Source organism: Lutra lutra, chromosome 10, assembly GCF_902655055.1.
Source record: "Lutra lutra chromosome 10, mLutLut1.2, whole genome shotgun sequence".
Taxonomy (NCBI): Eukaryota; Metazoa; Chordata; class Mammalia; order Carnivora; family Mustelidae; genus Lutra; species Lutra lutra.
In genome coordinates this window covers 86006355-86030269 of record NC_062287.1, presented here as the reverse complement: position 1 = coordinate 86030269, position 23915 = coordinate 86006355, and the positions used below count along the sequence as shown (strand labels likewise).

At 37.5% G+C, this 23915-nt stretch overlaps 1 protein-coding gene across 6 annotated transcripts in view; it reads right to left on the bottom strand.

Moving 5' to 3' along the window:
* HIPK3 (homeodomain interacting protein kinase 3) overlaps window positions 1-23915 on the bottom strand; it is a 96770-nt gene that overhangs the window by 49246 nt on the left and 23609 nt on the right. For all 6 annotated transcript variants that reach the window (XM_047690830.1, XM_047690831.1, XM_047690832.1 and 3 more), the window contains one exon: window positions 15131-16229. In XM_047690830.1, the coding sequence (XP_047546786.1) occupies window positions 15131-16227 (1097 nt within the window). In that variant the 5' untranslated portion in view covers window positions 16228-16229. Of the gene's footprint in view, window positions 1-15130; window positions 16230-23915 lie in introns of those variants that run through there.

Genomic DNA, 23915 nt, shown 5'->3' with positions numbered 1-23915 from the left:
ACAAACTGAGGGTTGCTGGGAGGAGTGGGGTCGGGAGAGGGGGTGTGGTTATGGACACTGGGGAGGGTATGTGCTATGGTGAGTGCTGTGAAGTGTGTAAACCTGGCGATTCACAGACCTGTACCCCTGGGGATAAAAATACATTATATGTTTATTTAAAAATTAAAAATTTTTTAATTAAAAAAAATGAATTTCTAATCTAGCACAGAAGTCTAAACCAGAACAAGGCAGTATGAAATGTGGCAAATTTTACATGTGAGGCTTTTTCAGAGATAAAAATCATTAGGCATCCCAATTTTGGGTATATAGCCAAAAGAACTGAAACCAGGGTCTTGAAGACATATATAATAGGGAAACAAAAACACGCCAAAAATTTTAAAGTTTCCCACACTAACAGGGAAATGGTTCTTCAATAATCTATTTCTTTCTTTCTTTTCCTTTCTCTCTCTCTCTCTCTTTTTTTTTTTTTTTTTTTTTTTGGTAAGAGAGAGCACATGTAAGAGGGGCAGAGGGAGAGAGAGAATCCGAAGCAGGCTCTACCCCCAGCATGAAGCCTGACATGGGGTTCCATCTCTCAACCCTGAGCCAAAACCAAGAGCTGGACGCTTAACTGACTGAGCCACCCAGGAACCCCTTAATAATCTCGATATGGTAATATGAGAAGATGAGAAGATGTAGCATCTTTGGAGAAAGATGAGTTAGTAATATCCAGAGACTGTCCAAGGAGATAACTAAAAACAGAAATTAGGTGTTCAAAGGGAGGTCAGGGCTAGAGGAAGGTATCTGAGAGCTTACCATATTAAACCAACTGAAGTCATGGGACAGAGTCAGATCTCCAAGAGGGAAACATACTGAATGAGTAATGGGTGCAGGACTGAACCCAGGAGAAATGTATTTAGAGGTGAGAAAAACAACAAGAAAGTTTGTCAGATAAGTGAAAGAAAAAACTAAGGGTATAACGATTAAGAACCAACAAAGAAAGTTTCAGTAAAATAAAGCACTAGCAGTGCTGAATTATAGAGATCCAGACAGATGTAGACTTAAAAAAAAGAAATCCATCAAATTTGGTGATCAACAAAGAAGTCCCCTGTGTCCTTCAAGAAGGGAGTTTCAGGAAGATGAGGGAAAATCCCTGGAGAAACAGCATGGTAAGTGGAGAGGCAGAAGTGAGTTGAAATCACAACTCTGCAATTTATGAAGCTGTGGACCACCCTAGGTAGGTTGCTTAACACACTGAATCTTAAATTCCCTCTTTGTAGGGGCACCTGGGTGGCTCAGTGGGTTAAGCCTCTGCTTTCGACTCACGTCATGATCTCGGGGTCCTGGGATCGAGCCCCACGTCAGGCTCTCTGCTCAGCAGGGAGCCTGCTTCCCCCTTTGTCTCTGTCTGCCTTTCTGCCTACTTGTGATCTCTCTGTCAAATAAATAATAAAAATCTTTTTTTAAAAAAAATTCCCTCTTTGTAAAATGTAGTATTACCACTAAACATGGTTGTTGTAAGGGTAAGGGGTAATTATGAAAAGTTCTAGCACAGTGGCTGGTACTACGCACTCAATAAATATTGTTATTATTATATGAACCCTGTTTATTTTCACATGTTCATTCCCCACATAAGAAAGAACATCTATTAGTATGACACTGTGACAGAAGACTTTTTTTTCATATTCTGCAGGTGATAAAAAAATTAAAACCTGATTTTGGTTTTTGCTTATTTAAAGCCAACAATTTGAAAAACCAGAAACATCCTTGTGATGACAAGAATGTGAAGAAAAAAGCATTTTCAAATATACTTAAGTAATATGTTTCTGGAAGGAAATTTGGCAACACCCATCAGTAAAATGTACATACCCTTTGACCCAACAAATCTAGAAATGTCATGGAAATGTACCAAACAAGTGTCCAAGGACATACAAGAAGGTTTCCTGTGGCATTATCAGAAAACAAACAAAATGCACATCATAGAGTACTGCTTAAAGTATAAAATATATTACAAAAAAAATTATAGCATAGCACCTCAACATTAAGGGGGAAATTGCTCTTGCTCTGCCTTCTTGATTACTGAATTTTTTTCTGACAGTGAGCATCCACTACTTTTTTAACCAAAAAACATTGAGTAAATTTTAATTTAATGCACTGGTTTTTAGATAAATATATTTAACACTTTTTGTAATTCAGCATTTTCCTCACTAAAGAAACATTTGTTCTTTTTAATGTCGAAGCTTAACACATATTAGATCTCTCTCCTAAGCAATACAATCTTACCACAACAGCTGATGCCTAAATTATTCACTGTTTACCAAACTGGCACTCTTCTGTAGCAGCAGGCACTGTTAATAACATCCACCATAATGCATTCCATTCATAGGAAAATGCTGAAAACTCAGAAACAAACAGGCACATATATTCAAGGTGTGTGACATCACAACTATTATCATGACATCCCACTAGAGTACATTCATGAGATAATATGCACCTTTAAAACAAAGCCCTACAGCATAAGGGGGAAAAAAAAACAACTGATAACCTTTGAAATTAAAGGCTTTTATTCAACATAATTTTTTTAAAAATCAAAAAAATAGAACTACCACATATCAAAGCATCCCACTTTAAAGAATTTAAACTTTTTTTTTTTTGCCTGATAGACTTTTTTTTTTTTAAGATTTTTATTTATTTATTTGACAGACAGAGATCACAAGTAGGCAGAGAGGCAGGCAGAAAGAGAGGAAGAAGCAGGCTCTCCGCTGAGCAGACTCTGATGCGGGGCTTGATCCCAGGACCCTGAGATCATGACCTGAGCCGAAGGCAGAGGCTTTAATCCACTGAGCCACCCAGGCACCCCTAGAGCCAAAAGAATTAAAAGCAGGATCTTGAAGAGATACTTATACACTATGTTGATAGCAGCCCTATTCACAACAACCAAGAGGTAGAAGCAACCCAAATGTCCAGTGCTAAAGAATGGATAAATGAAATATGGAATATACCATGGAATTTTTCAGCCTTAGAAAGGAAGGAAATCCTCACACATTCTACAACATCGATGAACCTTGAAGACATTACACTAAGTGAAATATGCTAGTCACCAAAGGAGAAGTACTGTATGATTCTCCTCCTACGAGATATTTAAAGAAGTCAAATTCATAGAAACAAGAAGTAGAATGATGGTAACCAGGGGCTGGGGAGAGGGAGGAAAAGGGGAGTTGTTTAATGGGTACAGATTCTCAAATGTACAAAATGAAAAAGTTCTAGAGATCTGTTTTCCAACAATGTGAACATCCTTAATACTAATGAACTGTATGCTTAAAAATGTTTAAGATGGGGCACCTGGGTGGCTCAGTCGGTTAAGCGGCTGCATTCGGCTCAGGTCATGACCCTTAGCATAAAACCTGCTGTTTCTCCCTCTCTCTCTGCCTGCCGCTCTGCCTATTTGTGCTCTCTATCTCCCTGTCAAATAAATAAATAAAATCTTTAATAAAAATGTTTAAGATGATAGATACTATACTATGCTTTTTCACAATGAAAAAAATGAAAAAAAATTCTATGTTAAAAGTAATTTTGGCCACCAAATTGATAGCTCAAAATGATAGTACAGTTTACAAATTAGTCCAATTTGTTTGTCTAATAGAGGGAACAGTATGGACAAATGTTTTCAGAATGAAGTATGTAAAGAAAGGGGTTAGTAAGTATAAAAATGCTCTAATAACATGTAGCAATTTTTTAGCAAGATAATATTCCTTTCTAAATATTAACAAATATTAATATATCTAAAATTATCTAAAATTGTAATTTGATGAAAGAATTTCAAAACAAAGTGTAAAAGGATGTTTTTCTTGATTCCCATTAATAATCAAGATTTCCAGAGCGCCTAGGTGGCTCAGTCATTAAGCGTCTGCCTTCAGCTCAGATCATGATCCCAGGGTCCTGGGATTGAGCCCTGCATCTGGCTCTCTACTTGGCGGGAAGACAGCTTCTCCCTCTCCCACTCCCCCTGCTTGTGTTCCCTCTCTCGCTGTGTCTCTGTCAATTAGGTAAATAAAATCTTAAAAAAAAAAAAAATCAAGATTTCCATTTTTCACCTATAAGAAATAAAAGACTGCCTAAAACTAAGTAAAAAACAGGGAACCTGGGTGGCTCAGCTGGTTAAGCATCTAGGTCTTGACTTCGGCTCAGGTCAAGATCTCAGTGTCCTGGGATCAAGCCCCACATTGGGCTCCACATTGAGCATGGAGGTTAAGATTCTCTCTCCTCCTCTACCCCAACTCTCTCAAAAAAACAAACAAACAAACAAAAAAAAAAACCCCACAATGCTCCCCCTCCCCTCATTTGCTTTAAAAAAAAAAAACCCCACAATGCTCTTATCACATAAAAATCAATAATTCCCTAATATCATCTGACATTCAAATTTTCTCTATTGCCTTATAACTGTCTCCTTACAGTTAATCTGTTCAATTAGCATCTAAATGAGTTCACTCATGAAAACTCTATTTAACAGTTTCAGAGAATAATCTACAGAAACTTTACATTGGAAAAAAAAAAAGACCCCAGGTATAGAATCAAACAAAAGCAAACTGCAAAACAGAAGGTAATCTGTGAGCCTATTTTTATACTTAAATGTTCATCTTTTTTTTTTAAGATTTTATTTATTTATTTGTTGGCAGAGGTGGGGAGAGAGAGCACAAGGCAGAGGGAGCAGCAGGCAGAGGAAGAAGCAGGCTCCCCACTGAGCAAGGAGCCCAATGATGGACTGGATCCCAGGACCCTGGGATCATGACCTGAGCTGAAGGCAGATGCTTAACCGACTGAGCCACCCAGGTGTTACTTTAATGATTATCTTAATAAACAGTAAAAAAAGTAGTCATTTTTAGAAGATAAATACTAACCATGATTTGGGGGAATTATAAAACAAATCAACCTGAAATAATTCAACTATAAAAACAAAATGTGATTTAGCTTAAAGAAAATTCAAAGGCTATATTTCACTTCTCTGATTCAGGTAGTTAGTCACGTCTAAAATACCAGTAATGGAGTTTTCCAGGTTCCTTTGTTTTTCTTGTTTGTTTTCATTTGGTTTTTAACGTGAAGTTTTAACACACAGTGTTAAATATATATTCAGATATCAATATCCATAGAAGTCAGGTGCATGTCTAAATTCGCACACAGTTTTAAGACAACAAGTATCAACCATAACAAACCATCTTCCCTCAGGAGGAAAAGTATCCTAGTAAAAAGCAAAATAACCACCATAATACCAATCTATCCATTTCTTTCCACTGCCACCATGGCTTCTCGTGGATGACCTTAATGCCTCTTTTCTAATGGTTTTCCTGTTCCTACTCTCATTCTGGTCCTCTTTCCCCTCCAAATAGCAGCCAGAACGATTAAAACATAAACCATAACAGCTATCCTCCAACCTCAAATCACACCCCTACTTTATCCATTCCACTATGCCTAAGTCTCACTGGCAGGCTTTCAGATTCTTTATCAAACTCTTTCCAATCTCAGAGCCTTCACAAAGGCTCCTTCTTTGCCCAAGGCTCTCATTCCACCCATTCTGGTTGGTGGTCTCCCTTCAGGCCCCAGTTTAATATATCATGTCCTTAGAGATCTTCCCCTGTCCACCCAATATAAAGTCCCTACAACTGATCAGGTACTTAAAAAAAAAAAAAAAGAAAAAAAAATTAGATACACACCTCACACAAATTATAAGAATAAACTTAAAATATATTACAGATCTAAATATTTAAAATGTAACTCAGTAAGTACTAGAAGAAAACAGAGTGAATACCTCTTTGAACTCAGCAACAGAAATGCTAACTATGACTTAAAATCCAGAGGCAATGAAAGAGAAGACTGATCAAACTGACCACACACAGAGGGTGCCTGGGTGGTTCAGTCAGGTAAGCATCCAATTTCAGCTCAGATCATGATCTCAAGGTTATGAGATTGAACCCAGCATGGCTCTGTACTGGGATGGAGTCTGCTTAAGATTCTCTCTCCCCATCTCCTTCTGCTGCTTTACCCACCCCCACAACTTCTCTCTCTCAAAACAAAACAAAACAAAACACACACACACACACAAACTTTTCACAAGGCAAATAAAACCACAAAAAAGTCAAAATGAAAAAATATTCAACCTATATGACAAATAAAGGGCTAACACTCCATATATATGAGATCTCTAAAACTGATGGACAAAAGACCAAACTCGTAATAGAAAAATGGGCAAAAGACAGGAACAGGCAATTCATATTTATACAAATAATTTTATTTCTATTCATTTTAGACAGCATGCAATGCAAGCAGGGGGATGGGCAGAGGGAGAGAAAGGAGGAAAGCAGACTCTCCACTTAGTAGGGGGTCAAACGCAGGGCTCAATCTCAGGACCCTGTGATCATCACTTGAGCTGAAATCAAGGGCTGGATGCTTAACTGACTGAGCCACCCAGGCACCACTCATACACACAATTTTAAAATGACCCTTAAACATGAGATGTTTAACTTCATTTATAAGGAGACATGTGAAATAAAACTACACAGATTAACAATTTCGTTAATATGTCATTAAAGAATAACATATTCTGTCAGCAAGGCTATAGAGAAAGAGGCACTATCATATGTTGTTGGCAGGAATGCACACTGGTACAGTTCTGACTGAGAGAAATATTTAATAAAACTATATATGCATTTACCTTTTGACTAAATAATCCCACTTCTGGAAAATTTACCCTGAAGATACAACTTGAATACAAAAATATATATGCACAAAACTATTCTTCATAATTTTAAGTGGGAAACACTGTCAATAGTTAGGAAAGTGGTTGAATAAACTACGGTAATCCACATAATGAAGTACTATTTAGCAATAAAATAGAATGAGAAAGATCTCTATGAATGGTCATGAAGTGATTTCCAGGAAACACTGTTAAGGGAAAACAGCCAAGTGCAAATAGGTATCTACAATATGTTACCTTTCCTGTAAGAAGGGAAACTGAGACAATAAACATTTATCTGTTTCTATATCCCCCACCAAAAACACGAATACATATACACATATACATACACACTCACACACTCATACACACAAAAACTAATGATGATGGTTACTAAAAGGGGTTTGGATGAATGAGTTGGGAAGGATGGTGAGGAGGAAGTGACACTTCTGGTGGTTTTAGCAGGTTTCTAAGTTTTAGAACCACATTAATGTATCAAATAGTCAAACAAACAAGGACATGGATGGGCTCAAAATGAAATACAAAGAAATGAACTTAAATATATTTCAAATAAACAATATAATCACACTTAAAGGTGGAGGTATGGAGAAGAAACTAAGTAACTTAAAACACAGTATTCTGACTACATGCTCTAAGCCTCTGGCTAAAGAATGAAGAACTATAAATAAATGTACTCTAGTTAGTAAATTAGCAGTGGTATGGATACCAATTCTGAAACCACATTAAATGTATTTTAGAATTGAGCTAATAAGTAACATAAGGTGGATAAAGAGAGCCAAGTTTCCTGGTATCATAAAAGGGATTATAAATAAAGGGAGGAGGACAGAATGAACTCTGAGGTGTCAGAATTGGCCAGAGCAGTATGAATTCATAGTTTTAACATATAAACAGATAGATACAGAATTACATTAACACACACACACACACACACACACATATACACACTTTCTACCTTTGCCACTCAAAGGGTCTAAAAGCAATAAGACCTTAGTACTAATGAGCACATGAGGCAATAGCACCCATCTTGTTTTCTAAAGACCATTCTCCAATAAAAGGAACCACAGTCCCTTAGAGCAATAGCCATTATCAGAATGGGGCAGGGAGGTACAAAGTCAGTCTGGAACATTTTGTGGTACCAGAAAGTAAGCACTCAAGGGAGGATGGAGCCATGGCAAAGGGACACAGGAGTGAGCTTAAAATGGCTCCTGCTGGACAGTTTACGGCAATTATTCAATAAAACAAATAATAACAAATAACATTATAACCCAATGAATATGAATCCATGAGTCCACATAGAAACAAAAAGACTAAGTAAAGGAAAATTCCTCTTTATAAAAGAATTCCTTATACAGGAATGACAGAATTAGAAAATCATTTCACAACCCCATAGTTGTAATTTAAGGCCATATTCACTGAGAGACTAAAACTGGTTTGTGAAAATAAGATGAGAAAGAAGTATATTCTCAAAGTTCTTCTTCACAAGATAATTATTAATTACAAAAAAAAAAAAAAAAAAACTTACAGTGGAAAAATCTGCCAGTCACCACCTCAACCAAGTGATCAAAGTTAACCAGTAATGGGAAAAATGACATCATGTTCCTCCCAACATGTGAGAACACAACATCACTTTTGTGCAGTTATTCTAAAAATGCATAACCTGAAAACACCAGACAATCTAAAGTTTAGGCGCATTCTACAAAATAACTATCCAGTACTCTTTAAAAGTGTCTGGGTTGAGGCACTTGGGTGGCTCAGTTGGTTAAGTGTCTGACTATCTCATCTCACATCTTGATCTCAGGGTTGTGAGTTCAAGCCCCACGCTGGGTTCCACAGCTGGGCGTGGAGCCTACTTAAAAAAAAAAAAAAAAAAGTGTCAGGTTATGAAAGGCAAAGAAAGAACCAAGACACTACTCCAGATAAGAGGACACTAAAGGGATATATATGGTAAATGATACAATGTGTGATGTTCAACTAAATTCTGGGCAGGAAAAAGGTCATTGGTGAGGAAACTGGTAAAATCTGAATAAAGTCTGTAAATAAGGTACTGGTACTGAACTGATTTTAATTTCCTCAAATCAAATGGTATTTTGAGTAATTCAAACAGTTCATCAAATCAGTAATACTGTTAACTGATGATGATTTTTTTTTTTAAGATTTTATTTATTTATGTGACAGACAGAGATCACAAGTAGGCAGAGAGGCAAGCAGAGAGAGAGGAAGGGAAGCAGGCTCCCCGCTGAGCAGAGAGCCCGACCCGGGGCTCGATCCCAGGACCCTGAGATCATGACCTGAGCCAAAGGCAGAGGCTTTAACCCACTGAGCCACCCAGGTGCCCCCTGATGATGATTTTAATCATTGTACTGGAGTTACACAAGAGAATGTCCATATGTTAAGGAAATATACACAGAAGTATCTGGAGGCAAGGGGGCCTCACGTCTGAAACTTTCTGTCAATCACTGCAAGAAAAAAGAGTGTGTATGTGTGTGTGTGCGCGCATGCGCGTGCATGCACGCATACATAGGGAAAGAATGAGTGATCAAACTAAAATGTTTAAATTTGAAACATATGGAAAATCCTGGTGAAAGGTGTACAAGAATTCTCTGTAGTATTTTTGCAACTTTTTTGTATGTCTGAAATTATTTCAAAGCAAAAAGTCAAAGAGAAACAAAAAAAGTAGGTATCTTGTTGTTCTTTCTCCATGCTCCTTTTCATTAAAGAGTACTACTTTACCTTTTTGGTTGTCTATCCATTAGACTGAAAACACCATAATGGTAAGGTCTGCATTTATGCTCCTCAATGAATAACCAACACCCAGCACAATACTTTACATTTTATATACAATAAGTATCTTGAATGGAAGACTTAATTGTGGATCATTTTACAGTTTTCCATTCATGTATATTTCCACTGATAAAATTTTAAAAGATCTCCATCCAATGATGAATGGATACATAAAATGTGGTGTATCTATACAATGGAATACTATGTAGCAACACAAAGAAATGAATTACTAGTAACATGCTACAATTGAACCTTGAAAACATTAAGCTACATGAAAAAAAGTCAAAAAGGACCACATATTGTATGAACACATTTATATGAACTGCTCAGAATATACAAAACTATAGAAATAGAAAGTTGATTTTTGGCTTAGAGAATGGGAGAGTGGGGAAAGATGGCTAGAGGGTAGGAAAAAGGGATTTCTGCTGGGGGTTAGAAAAATATTCTAAAATTGTGAAGATGATGCAACCATGAATGTACTAAAAAAAACCCACTGAACTGTACACTTCAAATGGGTAAAGTTCATGGTATGTGAAATATACCTTAATAAACTTGTTTAAAAAAACACTGTAGGGGCGCCTGGGTGACTCAGTGGGTTAGAGCCTCTGCCTTCGGCTCAAGTCATGATCTCAGGGTCCTGAGATTGAGCCCCGTGTCAGGCTCTCTGCTCAGCAGGGAGCCTGCTTCCCCCTCTCTCTCTCTCTCTGCCTGCCTCTCTGCATACTTGTGATCTCTGTCAAATGAATAAAATCTTTAAAAAAAAAAACCACTGTAAAAGCTTCACCAAAATTTTTATTTGAAAGCCATATATATGTATATGTATATCATTAACATTAATATAGTATTTTATATATATATATAATAATCTATGTCTTCATTACAGACTTGGGAAGCTTCTATCAAAACTTTTCTTTTTTTTTTTTTAAGATTTTATTTATTTATTTGTCTGAGAGAGAAAGAAGAGAGGAGGAGCGTGTGTACAAGCAAGGGGAACAGCAGGCAGAAGGAGAAGGAGGCTCCCCACAGAGCAAGGAGCCAGATGTGTGACTCAATCCCAGGACCCATGACCTGAGCCAAAGGCAGATGCTTAACCGAGTGAGCCACCAGACAGCACATTAAAACGTCTGTTAAAATGAGGGGCACCTAGGTGGTTCAATTGGTTAAGCATCCAACTCTTGATTTAGGTTCAGATCATGATCTCAGGGTGGTTGGGAGCAAGCCCCATGGCAGATTCCACGCTCAGCAGGAGGTCTTGCTTTAGGTTCTCTCCCTCCTTCTCTCTCTGTCCCTCCCCACATCTGCACACATTCTCTCTAAAATAAATAAATAAAATCTTAAAAAAAAAAAAAACTTCTGTTAAAACCCAGCTGACAACCTTTTGTCTAATAAGGATTTCCCCCAACATAACTATTTCATAATACAGAGAAGAAACTGTCAGCAATTTCAGCCAATGCTGAGCTTTTTTGGGTAAGGGTGGTTTAGACAGAGAGAACTTTAATACTAGTCGATCCTAACTCCTTCTCTACTCTCAAGGCTCATTCAAGGGTCAGAGAAGCCTTTTCTGAAGCCACAAATGAGGCTAAGTGCTCCCCTCTGGGTTCTCATAGCACCCTGCCTATACCTGTACCCGAGGACTTCTTAAGACAAACTATTTTTCTCCTCCATTAAATGATGAAATCATGTCTTAATCATCTCTGTATCCCTAGCACAGTGCCAGCACACAAAAAGGACTCAACAAAAACTGAGTTAAATTTGCAGTGTGAATTTGGACCTGTTTGACTTCTATAAGCCTCAGTTTTCTATTTATTCAATAGGAATTCTACCAATTGTCTTACCTCTCGGGGCTGAGACAGGAGAAACAAAACAGGAAATATACATACAAAAGCACTCCGAAACAAACAAACAAAATATAGTATACATACACAGCCTTCTATTATTATAGAGTACCCTACATAATGTATTGGTTATTCCTTCATGGGTCATTCTATGTATCTTAATTTTGAAACAGAAACTTTGTCTTTGGTATTGCTAGATCTAAAAAGGCATAAGGGGATGGGAATAACCTAAACAAAAACTGATAAGCCTAAAATTATCATTACATACCACTCTGTCAACTATTACACGCAAAACAGAAAGCATTTTTTACCTCTACAACAATTAATGCTAAATTACTCAGTAGGTTTGCAATAAATATAACTGCTTTTCAGGTTACTTTACAGCCCACTTTCCTGTCCCTATGTTCTGAAATGACTCAAACCACAGGCTAGAATTCTACATTTAAAAGAAAAAGGAAAATATTCATGAATTGAATGCTGCCACCACACCTCATAAACACAGCACCTTCTGCTGCTAAAACCTTTTATGCATTCAAGAGTCCTGCGTGTTCTTGACAGAAACCATACTCACGCAGCTGAATTTAGAACATGCTGACCTTGAGCAAATCAATGCCCTTAGTATGTACTTCTGGCTTATATCACTGCATGAGGTAGACAGCCTCACCATCTATAGTAGTCAACAATTTCTGGCCACTGTCCCCTGTCTATTTTAAGATATCCCTACTACATTTCTGTGTAGCACAGTTCAAAGAAATAGAATAACACATGAACTGTATTTAAACACAAATCGTTTACCTTGGAACTTGGGGTACGTGTGTTCTTACCATGATTAGCTCAAAAATATTTAATTTGGTAAGTTTCCACTTCCTGCTTTCGTTTTTTAAATATAACAAAGAGTTAAAAATCAAGTATAAGACACTTTTGCTTACTGTCGAGTCAAATTTTAAGCAAACTTAAGTCAAAAACTAAGCCAAAATTGGTGAACAAATCCTGAAAAAGATTAATGGTTACCTGCTATTTTCATGCAAAACTACACTAGACAGTATAACAGTACATAATTAAGGACTTTAAGACCTTTTCACCAGTCTTATACTTACTCTCTCCTAGCTCTTGAATCTAAATAACATAAAGTCCCTTTTTAAATGTTTTTACCTGAGCAACATCACCCAAAATGCTACTAACATGAGCCCTTGTTTACAAATAACAATCTCATTTTTTTACTCTAAAGACAGAACCTATAAGTTAGCAACGGTATACCTTGTGAAATTCAGATAAATTATCAACTTGAAATTTATACAGAAAAACAAATTAGAAACTTACTAATTGTACTTAGCAATTATTCATAGCTTTTTTGTCATTCCCAACAGATCCTAGTATTTGTGCAAAGACCTAATACTAGAAATCAACATCATAAAATATTTAGCATTTCAAATTGCTCTTTAGAGGATTTTCCTTTACTTTCTTGAAACATTTAATAAATGTTCTCAAGTATAAAAAATAAAGTTCTTTTGTTCTTGTTTTTTTCACTCTCATCCAAAAGATTTTAAATAAAGAAAAGGAGTCTAGGTATCACACGGAACTAAATCTGATACGCAGTATTAATGCAGGACCCAAATAAAACGAAGTCATTTACTAACAAGTGAACTAAATATAGAGCCCAAGCAGCTGGAGCCTGGGGGTTTATATAATATGCTAGCTGACGACTAAAAGCTCTTAAGACAGAATCCATAGAGCACAAAGGGAAGGAAAAAAAACTATTTTTCTCATGCTGTTAAATAAGATTTTTAAATAATTTCTCTGGAAAAAAAATGAACAGAAACCTAAACCTGTATTCTATTATATTAAAAAAAAAAAAAGTTATACAGAGGCTCAAACAAATGTAATGATATATAAAATAAGACTTACTGTCCTGAAACAGCTTTTTTTTTTTCTTTTTTTTTTTGAGAGAGCGAGAAAGAGAACGAGTGGTGAGAAGGGTCAGAAGGAGAGGGAGAGGGCGCCTGGGTGGCTCAGTGGGTTGAGCCGCTGCCTTCGGATCGGGTCATGATCTCAGGGTCCTGGGATCGAGTCCCGCATCGGGCTCTCTGCTCAGCGGGGAGCCTGCTTCCCTCTCTGTCTCTGCCTGCCTCTCTACTTGTGATCTCTGTCTGTCAAATAAATAAATAAAATCTTTAAAAAAAAAAAAAAAAAAAAGAAGGAGAGGGAGAGAAGCAGACTCCCTAGTGAGCAGGAAGCCCATTGCAGGGCTCGATCCGAGGACCATGACCTGAGCCGAAGGCCAATGATTAACTGACTGAGCCACCCAGGTGCCCCTACGATCTTTTAAACCATTTAAATGGAATAGTTTCTAGCACTCTAGTATTAAAAATCTGACAATCAGGAATATACTAAATAATAAATCAGGCTATGTTCCCAGTTTCTAATACATATTTTAATAAATTATCACTAACTGACAGGAAGGTGGGACCCCTAATGACCTCCTATTGGCAAGGCATGTATTTGGAGTTGGTTTTTGTAGTAGCTAATGTATCTCCCAAATCTTGTCCTAGATACTAAGGCACATATTTGCCAGAAACTAATCTGGGTGAGAGGTACAGTACAAAGGTAGATACAGTACCGGAAAATAGGGGTGCCTGGGTGGCTCAGCTGGTTGCGCATCCAACTCTTGATTTTGGTTCAGGGTCCTGGGATCAACCCCGAATCTGACTCCGCACTCAGGACGGATCTGCTTGTCCCTCTCCCTCTGTCCCACTTCCCTCCCACCACCACCATGCTCACTAGTGCTCGCTCTCACATGCATGCTTTCTTTCTCTAAAAGTAAGTAAATAAATCTTCAAAAGAAAAAAAATAACTACCCTTTGCCAGGTTTAAATTTATAATCCTCATATTCTAACAATTCCCAACAATAAGCTGCCATGTATCTGTCTATTCGCTAACTTCTTAATGGCCAGTATTGGCAGCTCTCGTATCTGCCTACTGTACTGGGGCTCTAGAGTTCACCAAGACCACAAATTCATTCTAGCTGAAATGAAAACAATTTCTCAAAATGATCAAGCTATGAATCCAAAACCATTTTACCTACTCAAGTAGATATTTTGAATCTTGGTAATTATTAGCCCTTAAGCTACCTACTATATTCTAGGCTAGCATTATATTTATTAATCATGACACTATTGCACTTTATCAATATTTATATGGAAATTATTTTCTTCTTTAAAGTCCAACACCAAAATAGCATTACCCACATATAGATGGGAAGAGTATAATGAAACTTGTTATGGGAAAGTCTCCTGAACATTTATGGCAGCCATGGAAGTATGCTTGAATCTTCTGAATCTTAAAACCACTTATCAGGATAACTTTTTGAATTCTCATATATAACTTTCCTAAGTATTCAGTTACATCTGACTGTCTTTAATATACTAGTTCTCTTAAGTGCTGAAATGCCCAAAGATATATACAAAAATTACTATAAACCTTTCCCAACATTTGAAGACTTCTATCTGATCATCATTAATCACCTACCATGACTTCAGGCCTTCTATTAACAATAAAAATAACCAACCAAATGTCTTTGGCCTGGAACTGCAGTAGAGAGTCCTATTCTGTTTGGGCAGATTTTATGCCTAAATTTTAAAAATCTTTTTAACACCTCAAACCTAAACTAATCTTGTCTTGATTTCTTCATTTATCCACGCTGTCTTTCTCACCATGTACACACACAAAATTATTTCATTTAGCCAAAATTCAACATTTACTAAATAGCCAAAAAGTAGCTGTCACCTACCTGTAGTACCGAGACTGTAGGTATGTTGAACAAACAGTCTTTGAGACATGACTGGCCGACCCAAAGTCTATCACCTTAACCCGGTATGGCTGCCGAACAGGATCCACCAACATAATATTCTCTGGTTTGAGGTCAGCATGAATTAAGCCAAGACTTTTCAATTTTTTCAGTGCAGTGGCCACTTGCTGAAGAATGGGTCGAATTACTTTTAGTGGCAGGGGACTGAACTTGTTTTGTTTCAGAAAGTCATATAAGTTTTGTTCCAGCATCTCAAAGACTAAACAAGTATGGTTACGGTGCTGAAAGCATTCATAAGCTCGTACAAAGTTATATTCATCAGCATTTTCAGTACTGAGCCTTGCTAATATGCTCACTTCTATTTGACCTTGACGTGCATAAGAAGGGTGATTCTTCAAAATTTTGATTGCTACGATTTCATTTGTCCCTCTTTTCCAGCATTTGACTACCTGGCCAAAAGTGCCTCGACCAAGAAAATCAAGAACTTCGTAAGTATTTTTCATGGAGCATAAGACTTCATGCTGTACTAACTGATAGTCACCTTCTCCAGAGGTACAATTCTGTTTGGTTCCTGTGGTAGCTGTCACAACTGTCACTGGATTTCCCATGTTGGTTTGCAACATTGCAGGAAGTATGGACAATTCATCGACAATCTGCATTGCGCTGCTATGATTATCCAAATCCTCACTCTTGCGCTTCAATCCACATCGCTGGGGGCCTTCGAGGAAATTTAACCTGTGTCGCCACGCCCCAATAGGAGGTGCCTCCACTTGAGCTTGCTGCGCCTGAGCTGCTATGACCTTTGTAGCACCCGCAGTGTTTTTTAAAACAACAGCACTTGTCTGCAACGAAAAGTTGTGTCCTCGAGGTCTGTTAAATGGTATCTTTGTCTGAAAAACACTACCCTTCGTGGGAGGATGAGAATTTCCAACGTTTTTACCATTCACATAGGTCTGTGGATAGTTTCTTTCCTGGAATACACAACTGCTTGGCTCTACTTTGAGTTTCTTCACACTACAAAAGGCACTTGACTGAGTTTGATAAACATACGGTGGGTAGACCAAGACTTGTGAGGCCATACCTAGGGAGAAAAGGGGGGAAAAAAGGACATATTAACTACAAGAATTTGTTTTTAATTTTAAATATCATGAAGAAAACCTTCAAGGGTCAAGTCCATAATTTGTAAAAATAATTAAACTCCATTAAGATTTTTTTTCCCCTTGAATTAGATAAGTATTTCAGTTTCTCCATTTTAGCTAGTTAGCGCTTCAGCTACCTTGAGTATTGCATAAAAGCCTGGGAATAAAGAGTTGAGTGCATTCATTTAATCAAAAAATATTTACCAAGCAGCTACAATCACCAAGATATGCCCAAGGAACTGTACCAACCACTTCCCCCCCCACAAAAAAGTACAGATCCCTACACTACACATATTTGGCAAAGATAAAGCATTCTATCAACAAATTATCACTTATGAACCAACGACAATAAAAGAAAATATCCATTACATAACTACAGTTACATCCCTTAAATCTAAAGCTCAAGAACTGCCTCAGAAAAAATACAATCAATTGTATTGATTAGGAAGCCAGATATAGGTCCCTTTGCACGATGTTCTCATAATGTCTTTTCCACATCCACCCCTGTACGCTTAAGCAGACATCTTTACATTCAAGATTAACCTTCTTGCTGAAGACTTTCTAGGGACACACACTCGCCACTCACCCTCCAGGCCAGAGTGGGGCATTTTGTGCTCTCATAAAAGCTTCTATGTTCTTCTAATTAGCATTCATGACATGACATGACATGACATTTTAATTGTCAGTGTATCCATCAGTCTTTCATACTAGATCCGCAACAAAATTCCCAAGATACAGAGTTGGTATCCAAGAAATGTGAGCTGGTCAGATTAATCTTAAAATATTTCCACTCTGCAATTTAAAAATCTGTATTGTATTAACTGGGCAATCTCATGCTGTTTTAACAAATCAAACATTAATTCTCCAATTCAAAAACAACAGATTTCCATCACAATATGTAATATATACAATATTTAAAATAATGAGTCACCACCTTCTGAAGGACTTACCATGCAAAGCATTTTAACAAATGCTTTATTTATAGTATTTTATTTTTTTAAAGATTTTTATTTGAGAGAGAGAGAGAGAGAGAGAGAGCACAAGCAGGGGGAGGGGCAGAGGAAGAAGCAGATTCCCCACTGAGCAGGGAGCCCAAGGTAGACTTGATCTCAGGACCTCAAGATCATGACCTAAGCTGAAGGCAGACGCTTAACTAACTAAGCCATCCAGGTGCCCCTGCAATATTTTGTTTAATCATATTAATGTCTTCCCAAATTGCTGTTAAGAAAACTAAAACTCAAAGGAACTAGTTAACTGGCCAAGGTCACAGAGCTGGGGTATAGTAAAAGGAAAAAGTAAATACACTGCGCTTCAGATAAAAGGCATAAATTTTCAACTTCCTAAACACTTTTTTTAAGATTTTATTTTTAAGTAATCTCCACACCCAACACAGGGCTCAAACTCATAACCTCCAGATCAAAAGTCATATGTTCAAAAAAAAAAAGTCATATGTTCTACCAACTAAATCAGCCAGGTGCCCCCTAAACATTTCTTGTTAACTACTTACCACATTCCTAAGTTGACCTGGCTCCGATAAGAAATGAGCAATAAAACCTTTGTAGACAAATTAAATTTGATGTTCAATGTGTAAGAGAAAAATCCTAAATTGAAATGGTGGAGTTCCAAACCATTTCATCCAGCATCAGAAGAGGTTTCAGTATTCCACCAATGTATCTCCTTTTAATGAAGCAAAGCCACACTGTAAGTTCCTTCTAACTTCCATCTAATTCAATTCCTTCCATCTAATTCACTTAACACTGTTTGTGAGGATCCCCAACCTTATCTTCAATAATTTAGCACTATCATGATTCTCATTTCAAACCACTTCTGTGACCCACACTCACAGAAAGAGATTCAGAGAGACAGATGATGAAACTCAGACAAAAATTTCAAAAACAGCTATTATAAATATACTTGTGGATTTAAAGAAAAGCTTGAACATAAATAGGAGAGACATGAAAAGCATTTTTAAAATGGAACCGGTGAGCCTGGAAAACCATGCATACCATACACAGACGGTAGAAAAGCAATTTGGCAATGTCTAACAAAACGGACATATAATCAGGCAACTCAGAGATAAAAAAAGAATATTCATGCAGTACTGTGTAAAGAAACACGGTACTGGAAATAGCCTAAACACCCACTTGAAAGGCACTGGGTAAATAAATACACCTTGATACACAGACCAACTACAACCTTTAAAAAGAATGAAACAGCCATCCCGGTGGCTCAGTAGGTTAAGCGACCCACTCTTGGTTTCTGCTCAGGCCATGATCTCAGGGTCATGAGATCTGGCCTGCATGGGGCTCTGTGTTTAGTGGGGAGTCTGCTTGAGATTCTTTCTCTCCCCTCCCTCCCCTGACTCGTGTGCATGTGCACACCAACATGCTCTCTCCCTCCCCCCCCCATATTTCTCTAAAATAAATAAATCTTTTTTCAAAAAAAGAATGAAAACAATCTGTCCTGTATGGACTGATTCCCATATTGTTATATGAAAAAGCGAGATTCAGAAAAATGTGTACTTTACAACAGATATTACTATGTGTAATAAAAAAGAATTACATATGTATATAATTGCATATACACTGAGTATCTGTACATACATAAAGAAACTGTCAGTTCCTTTGTCTCAGAGGAGAGTAACAAGGATACTGGGGGCAGTGACAAAGATTTACTTTTCACTCTTTTTCACCACTTTAACTTTTACTATGTGCATGTACTGCCTGTTCAAAAAAAGTCTCTGAATCATCTGAGATACCTATTAAAATATATAAGTTTCATATTTAGAAATGAAACAATACATCTGGGATTCACTTCAAAATAATAAAGAGGAGAAAATGGATGGGGATATGAATAAAATTAGATTAGCCACAAATTGTTCATTACAGTAACTTAACAGTAAAAAGGGGTTCTACTTTTGAATGTTTATTTACACCTTTCCTTAATAGAGAGTTAAATAAATAAATATATATTTAAAATTCCACCCAGAAAGATTCGGATTCAGGAAGTCTGCGGTGCAGTCCAGGCATTTTTATGTGTATAAGCTCTCAAGGCCATTTCGACTCACACTGACATCTGAGAAAAAAGGTGATCTAGTCCATACAGAAACCCCAGCAAATTCAAGTTCTACCATTTCAGGGCCAAGTCTGCAAAAATTGGGATGAAGTCCACTCTTGGCCAGTCCATGCCATTTTATTTTTATTTTTTTTAAGATTTTGTTTATTTGTCAGACAGAGAGAGCACACACAAGTAGGAGAAGCAGCACACAGAGAAGCAGGCTCCCTGCTGAGCAAGGAGTCCGATGCAGGATCCCCAGATCCTGGGATCATGAAATGACCAGAAGGCAGATGCTTAACTGACTGAGCCACCCAGGAGTCCCAATCCAGGCCATTTTAAATCAAAGTGTTAGGTGGATGACAGCTGAGATCCAGGTAACTGACCCAGAGATCTTTAAGAATCTACAATTTCTGAATCACTGCTGTTCTTACCTTTTCTTTCCCAACGTGCCAAGCTAGAAGGCAAACATTTAAGCCAAGGGCCCCAATCAAGGTCACCTAAAGGAAGCTTAGAAAATTACCCCCTCACCAACCACTGTGCTATATGGGGCCAATCTCAAAGGGGACTTTAGAAAATAAACACAGATAGGAATGTCACATAACATACACAGCACATAAGAAGGGGATGGGGCGATACTGGAGATAATGGTTATAAAAGACCACAAGGAAAGAACTCTAAATTACTAATTAACTTAGCTACTGTGACTCCCTACCATATCCAAATATTAAGTCTTTCCTTCTACCAACCCCCCATCAGATAAACTCATGACCTGATAAGAGTATATATATTCTACTTGGAGTTTATGGATTTTAATGGTAAGCAGAGTACAGGAGCTGCTTAAGTCCATGGAGTCCAAAATACTGACTCAGTACAATACTATTATTTCTTATTATTTTTCATCGCAATTCAAACTATGTTATACCTCTGTAGCTGTATTATTCATGACTTTGTCACTTGTTCATATCAACTGACTAAGAAGTGAAGTTTTGCAATACTACCCCTCTGTAAGCTGGGGCTGCCTACAATATAACACTCAGAGGATTGTGAAGACTCCTGTTAGAGCAACCATTAAGCTTCCATTCCTCAAGCTTAATAATCTCAGGTACTTTAACTTTGATTAATAGGCCTTTTTTTTTCCCAACCCTCTAAAAGACTTTAAGACCCATCTGAAGTCTATCCAAATTCTTTACATCCTTTTACAATTAACAAAACAGCAATGTAACCAATACTGACACCTGCAAGCATGGGTCTGACTACCACTAACCATAACGTTTTCTTTTTTTTATCCCTTTTAGGCTTCCCGAGAAGGGAGGGAGAAAGCAAAAATAGAAATGCTTTACTATCTTATAGCTAATATAAAAATTCCGAATAATTCTGCCAAAGTTATACAAGGACCATAGTAATTGGGTTCTTTTTTAAAATGTTTGTGACAGGGGCGCTTGGGTGGCTCAGTGGGTTAAAGCCTCTGCCTTCGGCTCAGGTCATGATCCTGGCAACCTGGGATCGAGCCCCACATCAGGATCCCTGCTTGGCGGGTAGCCTGCTTCCCCTCCCCACTCTGCCTGCCTCTCTACCTACTTGTGATCTCTGTCAAATAAATAAATAAAATCTTTTTAAAATAAAAAAATAAAATGTTTATGACATCATAAATAGGTGAGTAAAGGCAATGATGCCTTGCATTCTCCTTATTCAACTTTCTCCTAGTTGTTCAAACCTCAATGTTTACATAAAATTATAATAAAAATGCATAACACAAAATTTACCATTTTGAAGTGTACAGTTCAGTGGCATAAGTATGTTCACACTGTTGTGCAACCATTGCTACTATCCATCTCCAGAACTTTTTTCCTCTTTCAAAACTGAATTCTACCCATTAAACAACTGTCCATTACCCCCATCCCCCGGCCCCAGCCCCCAGCCCCTGGCAATCACCACTCTATGTTCTGTAAGAATTTAACTATTCCAGGTATCCCGTATTATGAAACTATACAGGATTTTCTCTTTTATGACTGATTTCACTTAGCATAATGTATTCAAGGTTCATGCACGGTGCAGTACATGTCAGAATTTCCCTCCTATTTGAAACTAAATTATATTTCATTGTATGAATATGCCGTATTTTGTATATTTGTTCAGCCAGCCACCAAAAGATATTTGGGGGCACCTGGCTGACTTAGTCAGTGGAGCATGCAACCCTTGATCTTGGGGTTGTTGAGTGTGAACTCCATACTGGGTATAGAGATTACTTAAAAATAAAGTCTTTAGGGGTGTCCAGGTGGTTCAGTTGGCTAAGCATCTGACTCTTGATCTCAGCTCAGTCATGATCTCCAGGTTGTGAGATCAAGCCCCGCATCAGGTTCTACACTGAATGTAGGGCCTGCTTAAGATTCCTTCCCCTAACTCATGGGCATGCTCTCTCTCAAAAAATAAATAAAATCTTATTTTTTAAAAAAAAGGCCTTCAGGTTGCTTCCACTGTCTCCACCTTTTGACTACTGTGAATAATACTGCTGCGAACATGATGCACAAATTTCTCTTCAAGACTCTTTCAATTCTGGGGCGCCTGGGTGGTTCAGTGGGTTAAAGCCTCTGCCTTCGGCTCAGGTCATGATCCCAGGGTCCTGGGATTGAGCCCCACGTCAGGCTCTCTGCTCAGTGGGAAGCCTGCTTCCCCTTCTCTCTCTGCCTGCCTCTCTGCCTACTTGTGATCTCTGTCAGATAAATAAGTAAAATCTTAAAAAAAAAAAAAAATTTAAAGACTCTTTCAATTCTTTTGTATATATATCCACAAGTAGAATTACTGGATTATATAGAAATTCTAATTTTAATTTGAGGAATCAGTATACTATATCTCATAGCAACTATATCATTTTACATTTCAACCAGTAGTGCACAAGGTTACAATTTCTCTACATCCTCACTAACACTTGTTATTTTTTTCTTCTTTATAATAGCCACCATAATGGGTGTGACATGGTATCTCACTGTGATTTTTAAATCTAATTCATCAATACTGGCTGTACTAACATCGAAAGCTTGACATCATCCATAGCTATAACAAGTAACTTTTCTATTTTTTTCACTTGAGTTCTTGATAAATATTAAACATTACACTTTAAACTCTATGGGGCGCCTGGGTGGCTCAGTGGGCTAAGTCTCTACCTTCGGTTCAGATCATGATCTCAGGGTCCTGGGATCAAGCCCCACATCAGGCTCTCTGCTCAGCGGGGAGCCTGCTTTTCCCTCTCTCTCTGCTTGCCTCTCTGCCTACTTGTGATCTCTCTGTGTCAAATAAATAAATAAAATATTAAAAAAATAAATAAATAAACTCTATAGTTTAGCTTGGCCTTGCTAGCTGGGCATTCCCAAATGACTACTGAATAATACCCAGTTTTTTCAGACTATCAATGGAAAGTATGGAAATTATTACATTACTAAAAGCATCAAGCTTTCTATTAAGATATAAATATGAATGTAATCAGCATTTCTAAAGATCAACAAGAAAAAACAAATGAAAAAAAAACAAGTAAAACTAAATTTTTTTTAACAGAAGGGGAAGCTCAGGGCACTAAAAGATCATCTCAAAATAAACAGGGTTAAGAAACCAAAGCACTTATAGCCAATATTCTATGATCAAAAAAATAATAATGATAACCACACAACAACCAATAAAAAAAGGCACCTCTATGCAAGTAACCTTAGGGAATGAAGACACCAACCAATAAAAAAAGGCACCTCTATGCAAGTAACCTTAGGGAATATCTTCATTCAACTGGAAATAAGCAAACAGCTATGCTAGATCAAAATAAACCTTTGATTCTGTTTACATGAGAACCCTGAATTCAGAGTTCTCTTCCGAACACATCTATCAATTGTTTCCAGAATCTATATTAAAATAAAGTAGACACAAGTGCAGTCCATTTTCAAAAGTGAACTCATTACCAAACTCTGTAAAGGGAGAAGGATGGAACAGGAAATGAAAAATACAGTTAAGACTGCTTTACCAGGTACAAAGTACCAATGTACCTTTAATCTGGTGTCCTCAAAACTAACAGAGCTGGAGAATTATCCTATGTGAAAAGAGTAATGAGATGTTCTACAGTGTTAGTGCAGTACTAAGTTCACTAATACAGTGTGTCTTTAGTCAAATTAGAAAACATACATTGCAGATTACGATTGCCTTTCAGCATGCTATAATCTGCACCAGATACAAAAAGGTTTAAAAGCACTATGTAAAAATCATTGAGCATGCTAAAAAAACACAAAGAAAATACCACCACCTACCCCACATAAGCAGTCCCCTACTACACCAAATCCCTATCATTCTTTTTTTTTTAAGATTTTATTTATTTATTTGACAGAAATCACAAGTAGGCAGAGAGACAGGCAGAGAGAGAGAGAGGAAGCAGGCTCCCTGCTGAGCAGAGAGCCTGATGCGGGGCTCAATCCCAGGACCCTGAGACTGTTACCTGAGCCGAAGACAGAGGCTTTAACCCACTGAGCCACCCAGGCGCCCCTAAATCCCTATCATTCTTGTCTTTACCTGGATCCTTCTTTCTCTCCCTCACCTCA